General features: G+C 34.9%; 1 protein-coding gene across 3 annotated transcripts in view; it reads left to right on the plus strand.

Moving 5' to 3' along the window:
• Positions 1-20,997, plus strand: part of LOC583286 (CTD small phosphatase-like protein 2-A) — a 34,794-nt gene that overhangs the window by 4,256 nt on the left and 9,541 nt on the right. The window contains exons 2-8 of one of the 3 annotated variants that reach the window (XM_783203.5): positions 10,399-10,655; positions 15,727-15,868; positions 17,490-17,600; positions 18,715-18,966; positions 19,471-19,573; positions 20,487-20,598; positions 20,899-20,985. In XM_783203.5, coding sequence (XP_788296.3) covers positions 10,437-10,655; positions 15,727-15,868; positions 17,490-17,600; positions 18,715-18,966; positions 19,471-19,573; positions 20,487-20,598; positions 20,899-20,985 — 1,026 coding nt within the window. In that variant the 5' untranslated portion in view covers positions 10,399-10,436. Of the gene's footprint in view, positions 1-10,398; positions 10,656-14,256; positions 14,379-15,726; positions 15,869-17,489; positions 17,601-18,714; positions 18,967-19,470; positions 19,574-20,486; positions 20,599-20,898; positions 20,986-20,997 lie in introns of those variants that run through there. The other 2 variants (XM_011684240.2, XM_011684241.2) reach the window with 2 other exon arrangements.

Here is a 20,997-nt window from a genome sequence, read left to right on the forward strand (position 1 = left end):
GGAGGGAGGATGCAAAGAAGAAGAGAGAGAGCGAGGAGGTGGGGGTGGTGAAAAAGAGCCCATGTGGTATGTGGCACATTGACACTGGCATTACGGGTGTATTACCCTTTGATTGTCGGGAATTAGGATCTAGATTTTGGTCTTTTCTGCTCCCCTTCATAACACTCAGCCAATCCCTCTGAAGACACTTCTTATTTTGTGGACATGCACTCATCATGTACAATCTCCATACCTTCTGTAGTTGACACAACAGGGCACTCATACACTTACACTATGTACATGTATGGATTGGATATATACGTGTAAATACATTTATAGTATTATAAATTGATACATAAAACATTCAGACTGCATTTGAAGACATTGGGCTAAGCCGTTAATGTAATGTTTAGTCATGCTCAAAATATTCTTTATTTTTGACATTACTGTCTGTAATAATTGGTGATTCACCCCTCCTTCCTGTGAAGAAGTCCAAATGATGATGTTGCTTCCAATGGAATGATAATGCTGCTGTAGCCTATTGCTCGAGAACACAGTGCATTTACATCAACTACATGTACAAACTACTGTACACGTACGTACACCAAGGTCATAAATACACAATCATACATGTACCATATGACTGCTTCCCTTTTGTTAGCATCCTCTTTTCACTTTAAGTTTCCTGACCCTTCTGCATTTTTGAAGGTCATGAAATAAAAACAAGATATTCACGTCCAAATCAATTTTGTAATGGTGTAGAGTAAATGATCTCTGAACATGTGTTAATGATAATGAGAGAACGACTCGTTGTCATATACCTGGAAGCTACCCAAGCATTGGTATACTCATTTACTTCGTGAATCTGATCTCTTGGCAATGTTGAATTTTAAATTAGTTTTCACTGGAGCCCACGCTCAATTTTCTGTTATAAAGAAAAAAATTCACTATGACTGTTCCTGAGCTGAGTTAGATTGATCTCTGCTTCTATACATTTAAGAATAATAATGATAATAATAATGTTTATATTTTTTTAAATTCCAAGACAAGATAGGTGTATGCTTTTATTAAATAAGTTATGTTTCATTTAAGGAAGAAAAAAAGAACTCCAGTGAATGTTATACAGTTATAAATTGATATATTATTTTTTCTCTGGAATGTTTCTAATAAATCTGAGAAAAAACGTATGGACACTAAGATTTACATGTATACTAACAGAAGACAATATTTGTACATCCAGGATCCAAGTACATGTACTAAGGCTGCGACGGGTAGTCGAATGCTCGAGTACCCGCACGGTTGACAACTACTCGGGTACGATTTCTTGTACCCGAATATTCGGCCGCAAAAAAAAAAAAATTTAAAAAAAAAAAAAAAAAAAAAAAAAAAAATGTCCAGGCCCACGCTTACCCGTGCCAAACTCAAGCACTGTCAAACTCACCTTTCAGAAACTGGGACCAAATGTCCAGATTTCTGTTTGGACTTGGAGGAAAATGGATTATTCTGCCATCTTTGGTTTTTAAAACAGCATTGTTTACTGTTATTATTCTTATTAAATCGGCGCCTTCAACTGCAACTCAAAGTAAAGTTGCATGCGTTTTCAGCGAGCTGCGCGAGGGACCTGAGAAACTGCCGAGTGGTATGGTAGTGGCAAAAAAAAGGAAAAAAAATACAAAAATTAAAAAATTAAAAAAAAATCAAAAAAATTCAAAAAAATTCAAAAAAATTATAAAAAAAAAATCAAAAAAATTATTAAAAAACATGGCGTCCGAATACTCGAGTATTCGCCTGTGAGCCTGGGAGTGTACTCGGGTACCTCATTACACTGTTGTGCACAGCCCTAACATGTACAGCACAAAAATATCGTTTTGAAGCTCACTTTAATCAAAAGTACATCTTTGTTGGTAATATTAAGTACAATGTAAGTACAGTGTTGTACCTGTTTCTCTCAAAATTATTCATGAATCTACACATGTACATTTTTTGTACATGTGTTCATACTCTACGTGTTTGTATCTGTGTTGTACAACATCAAGGTTACAATAAATACAAATGTAAACCTGTGTGCAAGTAAATACAGTCATGCGGCATTGTTCTTGGCATGGACTTTAGCCTTGATAGACTGACTGACTGAGTGGTGAAGCTGTCAAACAGTACACACCTGCATGGGATTGTTTGTTCTGACAGTGTGCCGGAAACTTTTCATGATAAAATTACACAGTTACATGTATTATTAGGAGGGAAGATATGCATGCAATGTACATACACATCTCCACTGTATTTGTTTGAATGTAGTGAGATCATCATTCTCTAAAACTGAAATTCTAGGTTTCTGGTAATGGAATTCTAGGTTTAGAAAAAAAAAAGATTTGAATTGTTTATCATGTACATTGTAGGTGGGTTATTAAGACCAGCAATATGTACATCAACTGGAAAGTGCAACCTACACTTGCTCAAGTTCTACACTAGATTGACCATTCTGGGTAAATCCTACAGTCTGTATTTGATCTGATGATAATTTTCCTATTATTACTAGAAATCTTGATTACCTTTAGGAAAGAAAAAAAAAGAAGAAATGCTAGTAACACATACACTGTACATGTACCGTATTTGCCGGCGTAAAGGCCGCAGTATTTTTGGAAGAGAAAATTTCAAAAAGTCGGGGTGCGGCCTATGCGGCGAAAGAGTTAAAAAAATTTTTTTTTAAAAAGTCAAAACCATCACGAATTTGCACATATGAGACTAGATCTACGAACGGTAAAATAACTATACATTTCCACACATCTTACCGACAATTTTATCTTGCATTGTTGACATGAAGCGAAAATAAACTTCTAAAAACAACATCTGCAGATAGATCTTGACCTACAATGTAAGTTCGTGCCAATGCATTGCAAAAGTAAAAGAAGGGCCCGTTTAACAGAGCTGCCGCGAAGCATCCAGCACGCGAGAGGCGCAATGTATACATCACAGAAAACTCCATATGCTAGCATCAGTGCGGGATGGACGAGTGGTATAAGGCGGTGATTTTAGTCACAGCAACACTTGTGCGCAAGAGATCAAATCTCGACTTCGACAATTTTTTTTTTTTTTTTTTTAATGTCAAAATCGGGGGTGCGGCCTATACGGCGCTGCAGCCTTATCGCCGGCAAATACGGTAGCTGTTTTAAACCCATCAAATTACGTGTGTTTTATTGTTCAATGGTAATGTACATGTACATTACATGTACCTTACAGTGTTGACACATACATACTCTGAGTCTTGATACGACCAACAGACATGTGGAATCATTGTTTAGGTAGTGAAACCTTTTCATGCACACATTCATCTTTTTTTACCAAACAACGTTTGCAAAGTATAATTATAGCAATTATATGACTGAAACTAATATTTTTGTTCTGTTTGAGAAATCATACAAGGAAGCGTAGGTAGAAATGAAGGTAACTGCAAACTTGCAAAGAGCTTGTGCGATATCCGTATAAGAATAAAAATTCAAGTACCTGTATCGATTGCAAATCATTTACATACAGTACATTTGTACATGTTCTGATTTAGTTTCACATATTTAACCTTAGACTACATTTTGTAGTGGAAATGCTCTTTTCTGCCTTTTATGAGCAAGCAAAATATGCTTGCATAAGATTTGGTTTGTGTATGTACATGTACACTATCCAGTATGTACTGATGTCATTTAAACCAATTATGTGCATCAATTACCTAATTATTTTGTGAAAGAACTCATTATTGAATTAATAATGGATGAATACATGTAGGTAATTAAAGTACATGTGCGTGAAGCCACCTTGCTCGTGCTATTTTGTGAATGTAATTTGTAATCCTAATAACGTATTATTTTATTTCTTGTTCATTCGTTAATCTCTTGTTGGTCATAAACCAACACATCACTTGATCAACAATCACAAACATACACCCAAGAGCAATACAAAAAAGTAATCTACAAAGTTTTACAAAATTTATTTAATATTCTTTTTACCTTGATAGGGGCTTCATGTGTAAGCACAAGTTGCTATTTAGAATGGAAATTTTGAAATTGGCTGAATCTGTAATGTCACTGTGATGTAGTGCTGGACAACTTTTCCAGTTGTTTCACACAATTTTTGTTTTAATATTTATCTCTCGGGAGGGTATTTTCTATTTAGAGGACCTACAATGTTATACTATCCACAATATATATTGAGTAGTGCCCCAAGGAAGAAAAACAAATGTTTTTCACTCTTTGTTTGTACACAACAAACAGGATAGTTGTCCATGGATACGTCACGATCCACTGAACAAATTTCCAATTTGAGATTCACATAATTCTCTTATGATTTGTTTTATTTATTTTAAACTTTCACCATTCTGTTCTCTTATTTTTTATGCTTTCATACAAATAACTTAGTAGAAGGGTTGGATTCCCCTTTAAAAGTATTTTGATAGTCTTTGAAGGTGCATCATGTAGCTGTCTGCTTCAAGTTATGACGTTTGATGTTCCAAGTCTGAGCACACAGGCAGGAAACATGGTCTTCCTGTTATGAACTTAGCCTGGCTTCAAGATGTTCAGAAAGGCTAATTTCTTGTGTACTTTTCTAAAATAAAAACAGCAGTCTTAATCTTAAAAAGACATAGCATGGGGTGCTTGGCACTCAGAGGAATCATCAAATATCATGTTGTGCTGTGTACATGATCTGTGGGCTTATGTCTAGTGCTTCCGCAGGACATCTTGCCCAGACTTCTTATGCTTAAAAAGTCTTGAATCCCTTTCCTAAGGCACTACAAATGTTGCTGTAAGCCTGTAACATACTGTATAACCAAATGAACAAGTCCTTACTTCCATCTGTATCAGACTATCAGTAGTATTTTTTTTTCATCAACCCAATGTATATGCCACAAAATTTAGGGATCTGTGAAGATTAACCAACTATTTCGGTCAAAGGGTGTATTGGGTATACATGTAAAACTATGGAACTTTGTGCATCTTTGAAATTGCCAGACAACCCTATTGGGCAAGTGCTATCTAAATTTAGTTGCTGGGGACATCAGGCAAGTGAGTTTGTAATTTTAGCACCCTGTAAAACCTACACTTTTGATCCAGACCGGTGTCGCAAGTCCAGTCTCATTGAGAACTGGAGAATGGGCGAGTAAGTACAAGTATATGTACAGTATATTTTATTGAGAGAGGAGTAAATATTGACATAAATTAATCCCTACACACAGGTGTATTGCTGTACAGCTTCACAAATTGAAATCTACAAGCATCTAACAGCCTACAAGTAAAATAATAAATCCATATGACTCTTTTTAATTTCATAAATCCATGTGTATGTGTACCAGAGCCAGAGGGACCTTGTACACATGTGCGTACAGGTATCGGAATTTGAAAAGCTCCAACCACAATACTGAGTCACAGTAGTTAAAAATGGAAACGGCTCACAGTCCACTGACTCTCAATAGATCTGTACAAAAGATCTGTACAAAAGGCTAACAATGTAGGGCATATTTACATCTTACAGTGTGTAATAGTGGCACCTGGATGAGCTGTACTTTTAGAAAGACAATGTACAAACAAATTCTGTTCCCCCGTTGTTTAGACTATCATGTTACAATGTTTTGTGGTTGTTTGTCACAGGTTATTGTTACATGTACATTGTATGTACAGCATTATCTAGCCATTGGCTCTATATCAGTCAAGTCATTTATATTCTGCCAGGCTTACAAAATATCCTAATTCCGTTTGACCCAACAAGTTACCAGTACATGTACATGTACATGGTTATGGTTATGAATTGGCCAATTTGGTAATGTAACCACCACATTTAATGGCTACGGCTTTGTGCAGTGCCTCAGTACAAATTATTTCATGCATCGTTTAACAATGTTTAATCTGAGATGCATGGCCCTACATACCTGTATGTGTTATCAGTGTATGTGATATGGTGTAATATTGAAGCCCTAAACAAATTGTGCTTCAAAATGATCATGAAGTGCCTCAAATAAGTAAAAATCTTTGAGTGACCGGTTTTACAACACTCATTTTTCCCAATAGACTAATGTTATAAAAACGGTTGAGAAAACAAATTCTGAAATTTCTAATTCCAATCGTAGATATCTTGATAATCAGACAGGCAATTGGATGTAAAAGTCATGAAATTCATGTACATCCTATAAAGGTTTATAATTAAACATAATTATGATAAGATTGCAGAATTATTTAAGAATTATTGTATTTCAATAGTCAGAAACTTAGATGCAAATTGCAAATATAATGTATGTTTAGGTAAAGGCGAGCCATAATGTTTGTCCGACCTAGCAACAAATATTGTATGCAATTTATTTGCATTTGACTAGAGATACAATTATTTATTTACGGGTGAATGAAATAATCTGTATGAGGTACTTCACAAAGGCATGTACCCGTATGCATTCAATTTGGTTACATTACAAAAGTAGCCTATTGAAATATGTCATTGATTTTTCACTACACTAATAGTGAAAGATTAATGTATATGTACATGTATTGGAACAAGTGTATTGTTCTGTTTGTTTATCAATGACTTTCTTTATTTAATACTTGAACTAGTAAGTTGCGGTGGAAAAATAAACAATTTACACTATTAAACTTGTTGAAGTCTAATTGTGTATACAAATTTAGAGGAAATATTAATACAAATTTTTAAAAAACTAGGAATATCAGTAGGCTAGTAGTGATGCAACATTTAGTAAATAGTTGTTTAAAAAAAAATCAAGAGATATATTTAATTGTTGCTACAAAAATGCAGAATAGGCATTGTACAATGTACGTTCATCGTGTAAACTGCATTATAGGCCAGGCGTTACACTGTACATGTAATGCAACATGATTACCCTGTAGCTCCACACTTGTGTGTACATATTATCATTGACACATACACTACCTAAATTACCAAGTACGAGCAGTATCATATGCGCGGCAATAAAAACTGATTCGTTGAGCATGTTTGTAAGCATGTAAGTAATGTTGTCACAGGGACATGGAGCTATGTCTCACAGGACTCTGTCGTGAATCTCTCAGTATTTGTAAATGGATTGTAAGTGATCATTGGAATTGAGATGAAATTTGGGTAGAGGTGCTTGAGTGTTTTGTTTTATTTTGTTTTGTTGATCTTTATTTCTTAAATAGTCATGGAGATCCAAACTACTGTACATGCTTGTAGGTCCCATGTAAAAATTAGGTCGAAAACACCTTTCGGAAAAATGAATATTGAATAAGTACATGTAGATACACATGTACACATGTATGCATATATTATAAAATCAATAGTTTTTTCTTAATGCTTACAACTCAGTTATTCTGTAAGTTATGCAAATCCTGTTAGAAATGTATTGGATCGGACCTGTGAGCAACTAAACTCTTGAAAAGCTAAAAAATAAAAGAGCTGTGGAAATTTTAAAAACGGCTCCAGTAAAAAAATAAAAAACGAAGGGAAAAAAAAAGAAACAGATCATTGTAATCAAATCTTGCTTGTGTTTAAGAGAATCCCCAAAGAGCTCCTGTAAACAAAAAGTACTTTTTTCTTTTCTTCACTGTCTAATGAAGACTAGGGTACATGTATTTGGCTATGCTGTAGAAAGACTCATCAGGATAACACAGAAAGGAAACCACTTAATAATGTGTCCTGAATTGACCTTTCTCAGTGTGATTCAACCAAATACAAGTATTTGGATATCTGTTCACACCCACCTCTCTCTCTCTCTGTGCCTGTCTCCCGCTGTCTGTCTGAATGCCTTTCTCTCTCTCTCTCTCTCCCTCTTTGTCTCTCGCTTCCTTTCTCTATGCCTTTTTTTTAATACAAGTTGGAAATTACAAACCAGCTTGTCATATTGCATCCCATTCTGTTAAATATTTTTTGCATTGTCAGAATATTATTGCCTTGGGTAATTCATTCTACCGAGTACCGTCTGAGCATCAATTTTGTTTAAATGTCAAAATAAGTCTTTCACCTTGATAAAAAGGAAAAATCTGCCACGTTTTGACTATAAAGGGTATGTACATGTACATGTATGTTAGATAATAGAATCATGGATATTTAATATCCTTTGGGAGACATTTTAAGTAACTATTTTTTAAAAACATTTGTTTTGTATGATGGTGAAATCACTGTAGATCGTTTACATGTCGATACATTGTAGTTTGAAAGTTGAAACCCTACCTGCAGGAAATACATGTATTCTCCTGACAAATACAACTTCGCGCATAGCCAGCACAAGTGCAAGTTCAGAGCTTGCACCCGCGTGCTTGCTGGAGTGGATGGATGTACATGTATCTGTTGAATAACCTTGTATTATTTATGAAATAGAAAGTCTCCTACTCTGAGCGATGAGCTGAAAATAGCCACTACTTGCTGCTCAAGCAATTTTCTCTCGCCAAAGCAATTGAGCATCCCACACAGATTTTTGTGCATTAATGTCTCTGCCTGCCTGCCTGCTGCTCCACCACCGCCGTACATGTATGAGATAAATTGACAGGTATGGACTAGTCCATGCATGCATGCATAGTTGTGGAAGCAACCGCTAATGCTATTTGCATAGTTCTCCTCATGTCAGCCTACATATACTGTACCTGTCTTTTGACTTTATTTTACATTTTTCAAGTAAGGTGTATATTCTGTAGGATGATGATGTGATTTAATAATCTTCATATTCTAAGATACTGTAGTTGTACTTTGACTCAGACAGACATGTACTGAATATGTATTAGAAATGAAAAGATTGTAAGTTTTACATACATATACATGTACATACACATATAAAGGAGTCTAGTGTCTATACTGTATTAAAGCCTAATTGTACACTGATGTAAAGGGCAGTGAATAGACCTTTTCATGCATTACATTTACTTATCATGATGTGTGGTGTAATCTACAAATTAGGGGTTTTAGAGAGTGAGAGTAAAGTGAATATTTTTTTAAAAATATTTTTATATTTTTCCCTTCAAATTTCAAAACAACATTCATAACGTGGGAAAATATAACTGATGACAAATAAAAAAAAGTTTAACAATTAAAATTAAAATTAACTTCAGAAAAATTTGTTGGTAGAAATCTCAACCTATAAAACATTCTACATGACACTTGCAGTGTGTGTACATGTATGCCTTCAGGCAAATATAATTATCCTTATTAGAAAAAAATAGGAGATAAAAATCTCTGCAGATTAACAAAATAGGAGCCTCTGATTATAATTTCTGTTACAACGGTTTCATTTCAGTGTGTTCACATTTTACAAAAAAATCTAGAGAAAAAGAAAATTGGATATTCAGTCTCCATGCATGGACCCTTGTACAAATAACTGGTTGTCAAGTGGCTCACAGGGCCTGGCAAGCTCTCTGTAGTAGAGGTCAAGGGTGAAGGCTGTTGTCACTGACTGCCACAATATACATCCCTTCAACTTGTACATGTACATGTATGTACTTGTGCATCGTATGTATTCTTTGTTTGCTGGAAGAAAGAAAATGGTAGTTTATTTCTCAGTGACTACACGTATGTTTTGTAGTGATGTGCGTGGTACATGAAGATGTAACCTTTCTTGCAAATGTAGACCAACATACACATGTACACGTACATGTATGTACAGTATGTACATCTTTTTAACTACTTAATTGCAGTATTGGGAGCCTATGAACGGCATGACCAGGTTATAACAAGATTGGAGAGACTATTTGCAACATATAAGAATTAGTTTGATATGATCTAGAAAAAAATGAATGTTTGATTTCTATGCAATAATGTCCTGTGCATTAATACTTCTACAGTATTCGTTCAGCTTACAATAGCTAAACATACATGAACAGGCTTTACAAAATAGTAATACATGGATGTTCAATATGCCATGCAAACTTTTAATCCCAATAACTTGTATCTCCTTGAATGATCCTCCTCCTCTACCCCTTACATTGTACGTTGCTTGCTCATGTGAGAAGTGAATTTGATACAGGCATTGCTGCTACTAAAAGTGTAAATGGGTGAATTCCAAAAATGTGTTTAGAATCTGGCTCTGCTGTCCCAGAAATTTCATTTGTATTCTAAATTCAAGCCTTTCCTTGACCTGCCAGAGTGCTGCATCACTGTAATGGAGAGCACTCCAACTAAAGAGGTGGGAGTGGATGTTATTGAGAGGGGCAGAAGTGACAAGAATAGAGAATGAAAGAGAGAGAGAGAGAGATAGAGGGGGGGGGGGGAGATGAATTAATTTGTTTAAATAGAAAAAGGAAAGAATGAGATAGGGAGAGAGAAGAAAAGTTGGAAAGAGAGATGACTTGTACACTTCACCTACATGTATCAACTCAAGGTTCAATTAACATGAACATAAGAATTGTATGTCTGTGCTGCTGATCTCCTAGCAAACTTAATAGCAATGTCTTTTCTGTTCTCTTTCTTCAGCAGGAAGGAGTGACTGATGTTGGCACGACCTGACAAGTATGTCCCGACATCGACTTAGAAGTCGGAACAGGAATGCCAGCAACAGTAGCATCATCACCACCACCAACACCACTACGACCACCAAGAGCAACAACAACAACAATAACAGCAGGACGATAAGGAACCAAGAGAAGATGCCTGAAGGGGTAACGACGAATGGGGCGACGATCTCAGTGACGCATACGAATGGGGACCTCTGCGCAGGAACAACTCCAGTGGTAAGTAGTGTTGGGAGGAATGTAACTGATCCAAAATGCAGGGCTCCACACAAACGTTATTAGAAGGGACCAGATTGTAAATTGTATAGTCTGTATGCATCTGGATATTTTGGGGATCCGAACTTAGATGTTGGTCCGGGCACCTGTTAATGTCTAGCTGAGCTTAATGTACTGTAACACACTGGACAGAGAGAAGATATGGCTTATGTTGTGATAACAGTTACTCTTTAGTAACATTTTACACTAACAAAATAACTGTAACCATAGACCCATACCTAGTCCTAAGTCAAATCCTAAGCTTAGTCCCTACCTTAAAAAAAAACTTACTCACAACCCTAACTCTATTTCTTTGACAAATTAAAGCCCAAAGTAAATGTTGCTGGAGCATGTGTCGGACCATCAAAAAGAAATATGAAATACACCTCATATATATGTCACATTCTCCAGCAACAATTGATCCGCTGTGACTTCCCAACACTTACTGAATAATTTCAACCCTGGACCCAAACCTAATCGTATCTTTGGCAAAATAAAGCTTGCAACAAATGTCACTGGAGTATGGAGCGGATCACCAAAGAGATATATGAAATAATAGCTCTAATGCACCTCATATGTCAAACATCCTGATGGGTACATTTGTAGTAAACATATAATAAACTTATTATCCGTAAAAAGAAAGTGTTTACATTGAATGATAGACAGTTGTTCTTCAGTGCCTTTCTTTTAACAATGAGCAAAGTGCATGCATGATGCCTGGTTGGGTGGGATCAATAATCTGTTTCTAAAAAAAATGTCTTTCCATTCTGAGCTGGGCAAATTTGCTTACAGCCAATATTCCGCTTAAAAAAAATGCATATTGACAAAAAAGGTAATTTGGAGCAGTGAGGGATTTAAATCTGGAAAGTTTTGAAAGAGCTCTTGACAACTGAAACTGTGCACACAAGAAGAAGACAGGTTTGACGACATACATGTAGAAATGGTTCCTATTGCGTGTCACATCAATATACATGTTTGAAGATATTTATATCATTACTACATGTACAGTATATCAACCTGTTATCACCTCAGAATTATAGTCAACTGTGTCAGAAGTAGAAAATTTAATCTGTAAGATTGACTGTCTGTCTGGACTTATTTATTACATACTGCACTTTAACTATTATGTTGCAATGAGCAAAAACTGGATGTAATTTTTTCATGACAACTCTATATTGCATGTTCATATGTGTGACATACATGTATGTATGTATTCATATTTGTGCTGTGATGGTTCATGGAAAAAGATCACAGAAAGTCAAGTACATTTACTTGGAAGTAATTGTACTGTAGCCACTTACTTCATTGTCATATATTTCTCTAAAATTATTTATTTTGTTATGTTTATGGACCTATAATTAAACATAATTTGATAAGTTGATAATTATTTGCTTTTGAATTATCTTATATATTGTGCATTTTCCCACTTATTTTTAGTATAATATAATATATCTCAATGAAAATCTGTATTTTTGCAATTGTAAATCTGTAATTATCTCTTAAAATGAAGTTATCAACAACGTTCTACCCTATTATGTAAAGCGTATAGAGACATGAGTATAATGCACTTTATAAGAATTTCATAATTATTATTAGATTTTCCATTATATAGCATTTTCTTGTTTGGTTGATTAATGCTTCAGGTGACAGTTGTTCTGCCACCTGAAGCATTAATCACCCACACAAGAAAATGCTTTAATGGGAAATTTAATAATCTAATTTTGTTAGTATGAGTTGATTCACAAAATAGGTACTGTATAAATGTGTTGTCATCTAACTGGCCAGGTTAAATGTACCAACTTGTTTTTTATGACTGATATTTGTTAACAACTCTTTAGACTGTTCCTTTCACATTATGACTTCACAACAAGTGCTCTGTGCTTAACTATATCTGAAGTATTTTGTGAGGTCTACTGTCTTAAAAATAAAGAGAAGAATATAATTCTTTCATGTTAGCCCATGCATGAAGTGGAGGGTCTGCTCTCATTCATGATTTTCTTTCACAAACTCTAACTCTTTGTGAATGCTTTTAGATGAAAAAGGAAAAAAAAGTTCTGAATGACATATTTGTTTGCCCTGGGCCCCCAGACAAGTAGTTACATGTCACAGAGCACTTTGGCATAAAGATATGGATCATGAATTGGTAAAGCACTTATGGCAGTGTCTAATTCGTTGGTAGAATGGTCATTATAACTGTAATAAAAATCTTGAATAATGGACATTTTCAACATTGAATTTGATAATGTTTTAACCTGTTGTCTTCTGGTACAATGTTTTAAGCCTATAGAGTAAGCCTGAGTCATTACGGTTTTTGTGCTAAACGTTTAACCGTTAAAAGTATAGGGGCGGTTTTGTTTAAGCGTTTTGAAAATACACATATTTTTAAAAGTGTGTAAATTCTCAAGCATTCAGTTATTTTGATGAAGAGATAATGTTATTAGATCTGTGTAGGGGCAATAAAGTCTTGCCGATAATTATTGTTTTTAGATCTCCGTAGGGGCAACAAAACCTTGCCGATAATTATTGTTTTTAGATCTCCCGAGGGTCAACATTACTGTTGATATTGTTCTTGTTCTTGCAATTTGGCTACATAATTTAGAAAACAATTTTGTTCATAATCTAAACCCAAATTAATAAATCAGTCTTGTTATTTGTTGTTGAAATATGACTTATTAAAGTCAGGTATCATGTTTTTGCAGCATCCAATATTTGTGTTGATGGTATTAAATGGATATATCAGTAAATATTGAGTCCTTCTCAGTCCATGTACTTGTGCATAGTTATGTTCCTACAACATACACCCAAAATAATTATAATTGCATTATTGAGACTTATCATTCAGTATTTCAACTGTGAAATTTAAGTTAAATTTGCTGGTACCTATGTACCACAAGCTTATTGTAAATATACAGTACAATTAACAATCCAGTATTCAAAGTGTTCAGTGTTAAATCTAGGGAAGAGACTCTAACTTTATGAAGGCCTTTCAGAACATTCAATTAATGAAATGTATTTGTAATGAAATGATAATGTAATAGCTTCCGATCATAGACTTTTTATGGGAACTTTATTGATGACATGTACTGTACATGAAGTTTTTCAGAGTTATAATTCTACTGAATTCCGTCACTTTATGTGTGAATTTTGTCTTCCAAGTTTTGATTATCTTTGATTCAGAGCCCTGTCCCCCCCCCCCCCCCCTCAACAAAAATGTATAAACATTTATATATTTATTTATTGAAAGAATACAAGCTCCAGTGAGAGACATAAATACAACTTTTAACAGAAAGTAAATTCACAGATGTATGCACTATAAAAAAAACTAAACTTGGATGACAATTCTTAAAAGGACTGTGTATTCCAAATGTCTTGAGTGTACATGTACATGTATGTATTCTTGAATGTAGCCCTACCTGCATATCTACATGTATGAATGTTTGGGAAGCATTACATTTATGGTGACTATCGACTGTTGGACAAATGAGGGATAAGACCTGGTGTCTGCTTGTACATGTATGTATGTATGTGAACCCCTTAACGCTTCACATCCTGTCTTTCTTTCTTTCTCTCTGGGCTTCTTCTCCTTCATCCAATCTCTAGGCCTCCTCTTCATCTGGTCCCCATCTGCCTTCTACCTCTACAAGTATCCTCTCCTCCCTCAAGAAGTTAGTTTGGCAAACCCCCGTGGTGAGTTTGGTTTGGTCCAGTGTGTTTGCACCACTTGCCAGCAACTTCTTGATTTCAATTCAAAATACACACCGGCTCGCACCATTTTACTCTGAGCAGAGGGGTGGTCATCTATGATTTTCATCCAGATGGCTTTCTGTTGTAGGACTGCATTTCTGTTTTCCTAGTTTGCCAATTTGCCACATTCATGTACTGTACATTGTATCAATGTGTTTTCTGTCTCTACTGGTCATTTCACTTACCCTCTGTCTTTTGTCTATGTACAATTTTGTGAAATGTTTGTGTTGTTAAATTTGTGAAACATTTGTGTTTGTGTAAAAAATCTTGTAAAATGTTTGTGTCACTTCAAATTTCATGAAATTTTTGCCTACATGTACATGTATGTATTTGTTTTGTGTTATATGTATGTATGTTGACATTAATTTACTACTGTTACTCATGTATGTTACAGACAAGGTGTTTTTTTTCTTCCTTCACACCATTACAAAAATCAGTTTGATAGCATCATTTACATGTACTGGTAGATAATACTACTATTAACTATGATTTTCTGAAATATAATTTAACTACATGTATGTGTCATGCAGTTGTAATCGCCATTGTTTCACCTGAGTTGAGTCTTCAAATTGCTTTAATCATGTAGATGAACATATTTGTATATTTGATACTTGTCTTATGTGAATCATATCAACATTGTAAGTGCACACCTACATGTATCTAATGTACATGAAAATGCTAAAGAGTATATTACTATCAAAAAGGTAATTATGCAAATATACATATATGTAAATGTACAGTCAATTACTTTTAATTCCTAATGATACTGATATCAACTATATATGTAGTTACTTTTGTTTATTTTGTAGTCTACTATTATTTTAAGCTTCTTGGTCAGTTGTACATAATTTATCATTAGTTGATAAATAAGTGAAATTATATTCTGACTTCCTACATGTATATGATTGCTGGGTTATTTTGGTTGTTTTGTTCTTCTAGTGTTTGTGCTAACCTAATTAGGAGATACCAAAACTATTTTTCCTTTCAGTCCTGAACAAATATATACAATGTTGTCATACATGTATCTCAAACATGAATATAAAAAGGACAAATCACCCCCCCCCCCCTCCACAAAAAAGTAATTGATATCCTCAGAAGATATACCCCAAGTATGTATAAATTTCATGTGAGTAACAAACATAGAAAGAAAAATGATTTTTAGTGATGCTCCCTTTCACAATTATTTTTCAGGAATAACTGTACTATGTACTTTTATTAATTGTGGATTTGATTTTGTTTTCCTAATGTATATCCTCACATTTTGTTTCATCTTTTTATTAAATGTTTGTAGGACGACGATGTCTCACGTAAGAGAAGAAGAGCAGCAGAAGAAGAAGATGCCAATTCAATGATTGCGTCCGCACCGGTACCTGGCAAAGGCAAGCCAAAGAGGCGGAGACTTGAAAAGTCTGAAGAAATCACAGATGTAGAAGGTAAGAAATAGATAGAGAGAGACAAAGATAGAGAGAGATAGGTGCAAGAGAAGAGTGAAAGAGGGAGGGAGAGAGAATGAGACCTTTTGTCTTTCATGGGAATTATAAATAGACTCATTACCGGTATATATTGATACCCACTATCCTCTCCTGGAATGTATTTTTCTTACAAAATACAAAAGAGGTCTACATTCCAAGACTATTCTGTATTTATTACTGGTACTTCGTATGCATTCCCCATTTACTCAGGCACGTTGATTAAATCTATGTTTAATTTAGTACATGTAAGTTGTAAAGCATCATGATATGAGACGCTTGGTAAATTCTCTTATACAAGCAAAGCAAAGAACTCTTATTTGAAGAAAGAAAAAAAAACCTGTTCTAATTTACATTAATGCTCCTGAATCTTCATATAAACAAGTACGGGTAAATACTTGGGAAGTCTGCGATATGAGACTAGCTCAATTTCTCACCAATGTAGGGAGTTTTTGTCTGTGGTGGTTTTGCACATCACTCACTGATACTTCCGCTGTACATCCTGTGGATTTCATCACAATGAAAAGTGGGACAGACAATGTCAATGAGTATTTTTCTGCTTTGATAGAAATGGCATTTCAGAAAAATAGAACAAAGACAATGAAAAGCCTTCAGGTCAATATGATGAGATTGACTTGGCTGGCATGGGGTATGAATTATGTCGACTGGAATATGGGAGAAAGTGCATGTGAAGACTTTCACAACATTTTCCTTTCGATTGGTATATGTGCATTATGAATTAGCATGTATAGGTATTTGCAGTGATTTTTATTGTACCGTCATTTGTACTTATGAAATTGCATTAATATTTTATTCCAATATTTTGTTTAAAAAACAATCAAAACCATGAAGGATGGTTTACTGTACCGTGTGAGTCAAAAAAAAGTTTACACCTAGCAAATGACTAATTATTTTAAAATTCATCTATGAACAGTAAATTATTATACATCTTATGACAGAGTGTTTTATCCAAATCATTTGGTATCATTTTTGTGTTGTATGTGTTCACGCTTGGATAAACAGGAGGCATTGTTTACGAGAGTGCAAAAATCGATTGATCGATATATTGATTATAGATTGATATAATTTGAAAATCGTTAGTTATTGTTTACTCAGAACTGGTTCTGTACAGGTACATGCATAATTGAAAGAAATGGCCAGCACCAATACAAATTGTTTATTCTTTGCAATTTTAGTTTTATTATGACAAGTAACATTATTTTCCTGAACATAAAAGATAGCAAAGTTTTCAGAATATGGACCCAGAGATATCTCCACTAGGTGCTCAAAATACAAAGATTGTGTTACAGTGACTATTGAGGAAAAAATGTATATGATAATGATTACCAAATTATCTACTCTATTAACAGGATGGTCCAGATGAGTAGTCGACTCATAGTATGATTTGTATTATGGTCTTCATCAACCACAACCTGCATGGATTATTACCTGAACTTGATTAATCAATCAAAAATCTGACTGCTTATACATTTACAATGTTCTGTTTGAATGCTTTGGCATTAACTGCAGATTACGCTCCTCTTATGCCTAAAATTCTTTTTCTTTTTTCTTTTTTTGTTTACAGTCCCAATCAGTGCTGTAGCTGCCAAGTCCATCTCAAGTAACGGCACAGAAACCCCAGCAAGATCAACACTCCTTGGAACCATCTTCTCACCAGTCTATCAGTTCTTCGGAGGTAAGAAAACTGTGCTTACATTTACCAGTCTTCTTCATATTTCGTACATTACTTATAACAGTGATGTACATGTAGCTACAGAGAGGCTTGTTTTCCCTGATGGAATGGCAAAAAGGGGGAGAAAAAGCAAGGGAGAGAGAGAAATGGACAAGGAAAAATATATAGGACCCCCCTCTTTAATGACTGGACCCATGTTAATACCGCTGATACTTACAGATGCTTTGTGTAAGCTATCAAATTACCACTTACGTGTCATTTGATATTGTCTGGAAATAAAGTATCATATTTCATATTTTGCAATTTTATCTGAAACAATATAAAAATCATTGTTTGAAGAAGAAGAAAAAAAGAGAAATCCTTCTTGACATTGGGCTTTTAATGCATGGAGATTGATTTGTGAACATCTTTGAATACATCTAGCAGGCAAGGCAATACTCTCATTCTGTTTCGTGTCAGTAGTATATAGTGTTGCTTGGCAAGTGTCCCACTGCACTGCGTATTTCCGGAGTAACCGTCTTGTTTGAATAGAATGGAAGCATGATTTTTTATTTTGGACAAGTAGCTTTTTTTCAGTGCAGTTGATCAATCAATGGGTATGTTGTAGTTGATTTTGATTAAATTTGTTTGTTGGATACATAAGTTGACAACAGTCTGTTGGTCCGCATCTTGAACTCGAAGTAAAGGATGTAGTGCAAGTATGGTGCATGTGTGATACATTGCATGCATTCTCTGTGTAATCGTTTCCGCCTTGCAAGTGTGATAAAAAGGAGGAAATGTATTTCATGTGAAATTTCAAATATACTTTGCCTAGAAATCCAACATGGCGCTATCGTAAAATGTTACCATTACCTATATTGCAAGAATACCATCAGTTCTTAATCGTTGAAAGGAGTCTTCATGTTCTAAGCTCTTAAGGTGGAAACTAAATTCAAAGCCTATTATCAAATGTATAATGTACATAGTTTCTTAGTATACAGAAAGGCCAATGAAACCTTGTCAACTGAATAAACATTATTTTGGAGATCACACTGTCCAACACTAAGTTTCTCAAGTTATAAATGATATTCACCTAACGACTGTCCAATGCTTAAAATATTTCATTTCATTCCGCTAGGTTCGCCAACAGAGAACAAAGAGAACCTGACGGCCGTCCCTGAGAACCTGGACCTGGACGGAGTGGACCTGGACAAGGAGAACATATGTACGGAGTTGAATACAGCCATACCGACCACATCAGGAGCAGGGGGAGACGGCACCAGGACAACCATGACCACTATAGTCCCTCCCGACATTCACAACTCAGGCCCGGTGGCCTGCCTCACTGAGGAAGAGGAGTTGGAGAGGGAGAAAGAGGAACTTTATAAAGGTAACTTTACAATTTGTCATCAGAAAACTGATTGAGTCCTGTTTTTACCTTCAAGGGAATTTTAGATTTTAATGCATTATCATAAATACTTTGAAGGATACTGCTATTACAATGATGTAATGATTGAAAATGTTTCACTTCTGCCAATACTTTAATTAAGCTGTTGAATATAATTAGAATTGTAGAACACACATATTTAAAAGACTCCATGTGTTAAGCAGTAACAAGTTAATCATGAAAGAAATTCATAGCAAATCTGAAGTAAATTTAAGTAAAGATTTAGATAAAAAATAGGAAATGCACAACCCGCCTTGAAAGAAATGGAGAGATGAATTAGGCTTTGAAACATATTGTGTCAGAAAGATATATCGGTAGTCATTGTTATCAGACAAAAACTCGTACATGATATCAAATGCAAATCTAGAAAGAGCTTTCTCCAGCTCCTGTATATATTTCTCTTTCCATATACTTGTTTTATTATATTTTGTTTGACTTACTCTTTAGATGCGAATCACAATGATTGGCCTCCATGTCAGATGCAGTATGCAACATACGAACCCATCGAACCAGACTTCAGCATAGAAGATGAGTGGGAAACGTTTGATCCGTAAGTATCCTTATTTTCCCCTTCCCTTCAGTGATGTACTTTAAATCTGGGTTACATATTTATACTAAAATAATGGAGTTTTATCATTCTTCAGATATAAATGTGAGACCAGCTAAGAAGAACAAAATAATATTTTTACATCCAAAATGATTATGGTAGCTGGGTGTGGTTGAGCAATCTTGTGTGATATCATACATATTCATGATTCCAAGTCCTAGTTTTGAGAGATGAATTTTTTGTGTAGAAAATCCTTGATAATATTAAATACATGTAGTATTGTTTTCCTGAAGAAAACCAGGAAGTTGTTTTAAAAGGTGGTTGAATCCATGAGTCATTTATGCTCGTTTTTCAACTCCTTCCTGTTTATTAGTAAGAATTTTTTAGCGAAGGAGTGAACTAGTTGGTCATCTTGTTTCTACAATCCATAAATGATTATAATGATTCATAGATAATTAGGAAGTTTTGTTCCTGTTAAAAATAAACCAGACACGGGCATTAATAATTGGTTGACTTGATACATCAGGTCAGCGTCACAGAGTAACATTTTCACCCCCCACCCCAAGTTTGAAACAGTGTGGTATGTGTGGGAAGTAACAGGATTTAGGCCAGAATCAGGATTGGAGATTTTTATGAGTAGCTCAATGTAGCAAAGTGCTAGACATTCCTATATATATATATATATATATGTGACAACACTAATCGTTTGTATAATGGCTAATGAAAGTTCACTTGTTTATTTTATACTTGATTATAAGAAATGCTGCTTTTTTACAAACTTGTGAACATTCAAATTTGAAGAAATAAGGCATAGACACAAGAACAACTTTTTGTCCAATGTAGGTAACAAGTTGTCAAATAAATAGGCATACAAGCCAATAGTATTTTAAATGTTTTCTTTGATTGCTCCTTTCAGATACTACTTCATCAAGCAGCTCCCTCCTCCTACAGAAGAGCAGAAGAATCGCACTCCTGTCCTCCCCCTCAAGACTAGACGCTCCCCAAAGTACTCACTGGTTCTTGACCTGGTAAGTCTCAGTAACAAAAGTATTAAAAGGAATTACAATTTACTTGTTAATGTTACTAGACTTTTACTGTATACACTGCCCTTTGGGTACGTCTTTAATCAGATCTGAATTTTCACAATTACTCACATTTTCTGGTTTGGTCAAACGTGCCAGCATTCTTTGCCCTTTCGGCATTCTCTAAATATAGATGTTAAAAGAAAACCTGGAGGAAACATTGACAAGGCAAATATTGGGGTCACTATTGAATTATGCCATATTATGATGATTTACATAATGATGTATATGTTTTATGTTGTATAGGATGAGACTTTGGTCCACTGCAGTCTTGCTGAGATGGAGAACTGTACCATGTCATTCCCTGTATACTTCCAAGACAATGAGTACCAGGTGAGATACAAC

Source organism: Strongylocentrotus purpuratus, unplaced genomic scaffold, assembly GCF_000002235.5.
Source record: "Strongylocentrotus purpuratus isolate Spur 01 unplaced genomic scaffold, Spur_5.0 spur5_scaffold_6, whole genome shotgun sequence".
In the NCBI taxonomy this organism is placed as follows: Eukaryota; Metazoa; Echinodermata; class Echinoidea; order Camarodonta; family Strongylocentrotidae; genus Strongylocentrotus; species Strongylocentrotus purpuratus.